We start from the raw sequence: 3412 nt of genomic DNA, 5'->3' as shown, positions 1-3412 counted from the left end.
TTGGTTTGTGGCTCCCTCTCCTGAGCTTCCCAACTCATCAGCTGTGGTGACAGCCCATACCCAGGACTGCCTACTTTGCGAGGAGAAGGGATCACAGGTGCTCCTGGCACAACAGGTACTTAGGGTGAGGCAGCCTCTGTCTGAGTATCCGGGGGCCCCACAATCCCATCTCACCTGCCTCTAGGTCAGAAGGATGAACCAGGGAAAGCAGGAAGGAGGACCATGGTGGAGGCAGCCGCCGGAAGAAAGAAAATGTTTCTCTAGGACCACAGTCCAGCCCCCTCCAGAGTGCCTGTTGCCTGGGAAGAATCCTGCTCTCCTTGGCCCTCCCACAGGGAGCTATTCAGTCTAACCTCCACCTCCCACCCCCAGGGAACACCAGGGACGCGTGACTCCAAAACCAAGGCCATGCCCAGCTGTCTGGACCTCAGGCCTCGTGCCAGCCAAGGGGGAACTGGCACATCCACTACCCTACAACCCCCTGCTCCCTCCCAACCTGGCAGAGCAGGTGTGTGGCAGGAAGCAGGGCACCCAGCAACCATTGTATTGCTGGGTATTGGCTAGGGGTGATCATGGACTCTTCCCTTCACCAAAAAACACCCGCTGAGCACCTCCCATCTCCCTGTCACTCCCTGCTTCCAGGCCCCATGAACCTGCTCAGAAGCCTGCCGTGCCATCCCCCTCCTCCTTGGCCAGCATTGCCAAGCCTGCCCACGGGAGGGCTTCTGCAGGGCTTTCTTGGAGTGAAGAAGAGGCAGCTATGACAAGTGAAGACCAGGGAAACCCAGCTGCTGTGTGTTTGAGGAAAACCCAGCTGTTTTCTGTGACAGTGGGTGCCAGAAGGACCAGAGATCAGGGACCCCCAGATGAGATGCCTGGGGTCTACCGGGTTTCATTATGATGTTAAGTGGCTGCCCCCAGACCCGTAACTGCAGGAAATGGCTGGGGTGGGCATCCTCAGTTCTCCCTGGGAGTCTGAGGCCCTGGGTACTGAGCAGTGCACATCTGGATGCAAGCATCACTCTGGGTCAGTCCTGGAGGCGAAATATAGCCAGGGGGCTCTCCCACCCAGACTGACTGGCATTCCCCTTCTTGGCACCCCTGACTCCTTTATGGTTGAAGAAGGGTTTAATCTCAACCAATGCCCTATATTCCCCCTGGCCTGGTTCAGGGCAGGCAGTATCCGTTTCAGGAAGACAAAAACTCACCAGGGTGAGGGGATGAGTGGGTGGGGATGGGGTGAACCTGGTCCCTGGTTTCTGTGGCAGCCTGAGGGGAGCAAAGAGGAACACACTCAGTGGTCCAGACCACCCCTACCTGCAGCGGGTTCCAGTGCTCCCCATGCAGCCTCACCCCAGGAAGATGACTGCTGACCTGAGGACTGTCAATCAGAGAGGCCTGGGTGAAAAAGCCTTTTCTTCTAAGGCATTCTGCCTCTCTCCAATCTCTGCAAGAAAAGGACCACCCACCCCTTGGGCAAGGGAGTGTGACTGAGGTGATCCGGACATTCAGCCACTAGCCTTCTGCCTAACAATTCTTCGACCAACCATCAACCATCCCATTGGGAAGTTCCTCTCAGATCATACTTAAATCCCTCCAGCTGGAACCTCTATCAGAGGCTTGTCTTCTCTTGCCCTCAAGGGGAGGAAAGCAGAGAATGAGCCAGAAGAGGCTGGACTGTTTTAGCACCCTGCACATCACACTGTACTTCCCTGTTCACACTTGCTTCACCAGAATGGGGTTTCCTGGAGGGCATGGGCTGTGCCTGGTTTGTTCATCTTTGTCCCACAGGATCCACCACTCTGACCTCGCTTCCTTTACCAGTGGCTGCAAACCACTTCCTTTATGATGGATAAACAGAGATGTGGTCTGAGGAGCAACCTGGAGCATCCTTGTGAAAGCAGAGGTAGAATGGAAGTGGACACCCCGACCAGAGATGGAGGCTCAGGTCACCCCAACACTTCCTGGGACTGCTATGCAGAGCTGGGTGCTGCACTGGTCTGAGGGCTCAGTGGTGGAATTCAGAGACACACTCTGACCCGCACTTTGCTCACCATCTGGGGATGTCCTGCTCTCCACCTTACTCTTCCCTTGGGAAGCAGACAGCTCCTCAAACTGAACTTCCTGTGACTCAGGAAGTGGCCCTCAAAAGGCATATTCCCAAAGGGACAACGCCTTAGCAAACCACTCCCAGCCCAGGGCCCCAGGATCTCAGATCTAGGCCAAGTCTGCAGGCCTCAACTGGAGACAAACCAGGGCAGGCTGGGCCCAGCTCTCGCTCCTGCCTCCCCACCCTGGAGGGTTAGTCGTCCATGCCACGAGTGCCTACCTGTGCCTGAAGGCCAACGGCGGAGTTGGGAACTACTTGTGACCTGTGCCTGCCTGCCTGCCTGCCCTGGTCCTAAAGAACGGCCAGGAGACCCCATCCCTTACCTTATCTTCTTGGAGGCCACCGCCCAGCCAAAGCTGGCTGACCCACCCATTCTCACTGACTAGAGGAACCTGGTAGCCTGCTCTGTGTGCAAACCCTCGAATCCTGCCAGGGGCCAAAGGGCCCCTCGCTTCCTCAGCGCCTAGAAGCCAGGCCCCAGCACCAGAGGGCAGGAGAGCGCCTTTCAGCACCTGGACAAGGCCCTACAGGGCTAAACCCAAGAGGGTCTCTCTCTTTACTCCCCATTCCTGAGCCGGGTCTGAGGGATCCAGGGGCTCTGCCCAGTCTGAGCAAACAGATAAGCGCTCATCGTGAGGGTAGAGGGCACTGGGTGGGGCTGGAATGTCTGGGAGTGTCACAGCCTCTTTGATCCTTGACCCGTGACCCCCTCCCTACGCAGGCCTTGCCCACCTCCGCACACTCACGCGGGAGGTGTTGCTGCCGAGCTGAGTGGGGCGGACTCTCCTACCGCGTGGAACACAGATGGAGCCGGCAGCCCCTCCCCGCAGCCCTCACTGCCCCCGCGGAGGAGGGGCACGGCGTCCCCTACCCCAATCTGGGAGGGTCCGGAGCACGTGTGGGCCGCCAGTCCGGGCCGGAGGGAAGCGGGCGGGGGCCGCTCCCATCACCCTCTCCGGGTCAACAGCACAAAAGCGGCGGCTGCGAACAAAGAAGCGCTGCAAACTCGCCAGGGGGGCGGGACAGCCCGCGCCGCGCCCCCTCCCCAAGCCGGGCGGGCGTGCCCGGCCATGGGGTCCTCGCGGCGCCCCGACGGCGCTCTTACCTGGCCGGCGCGGACCTCTTTCTCCAGCTCGCGGTGGCGGTTGTGCCACACGAGGTAGTGCAGAGGGTACTTGCCCTCGGGCCCCTTCCTGGCGGAGGCGTTGGCGGGGATCATCGCCCGCTCCTCATGCCGGGGCCGCGGCGCCCGGCCCGGGAGGAGGGACCGCGCCAGAGCCAGGGCCCGGAGCCGCGGGGCGG

General features: G+C 60.1%; 1 protein-coding gene across 1 annotated transcript in view; it reads right to left on the bottom strand.

The window, feature by feature from the left end:
* ANKRD13B (ankyrin repeat domain 13B) overlaps nucleotides 1-3329 on the bottom strand; it is a 15958-nt gene extending 12629 nt beyond the window's left edge. The window contains exon 1 of the mRNA XM_024736560.1: nucleotides 3216-3329. Coding sequence (XP_024592328.1) covers nucleotides 3216-3329 — 114 coding nt within the window. The remainder of the gene's footprint in view (nucleotides 1-3215) is intronic.
* Nucleotides 3330-3412: the final 83 nt, after the last annotated feature.

Source organism: Neophocaena asiaeorientalis, unplaced genomic scaffold, assembly GCF_003031525.2.
Source record: "Neophocaena asiaeorientalis asiaeorientalis breed wild unplaced genomic scaffold, Neophocaena_asiaeorientalis_V1.1 scaffold129, whole genome shotgun sequence".
In the NCBI taxonomy this organism is placed as follows: Eukaryota; Metazoa; Chordata; class Mammalia; order Artiodactyla; family Phocoenidae; genus Neophocaena; species Neophocaena asiaeorientalis.
This window is presented reverse-complemented; position numbering and strand designations above follow the sequence as displayed.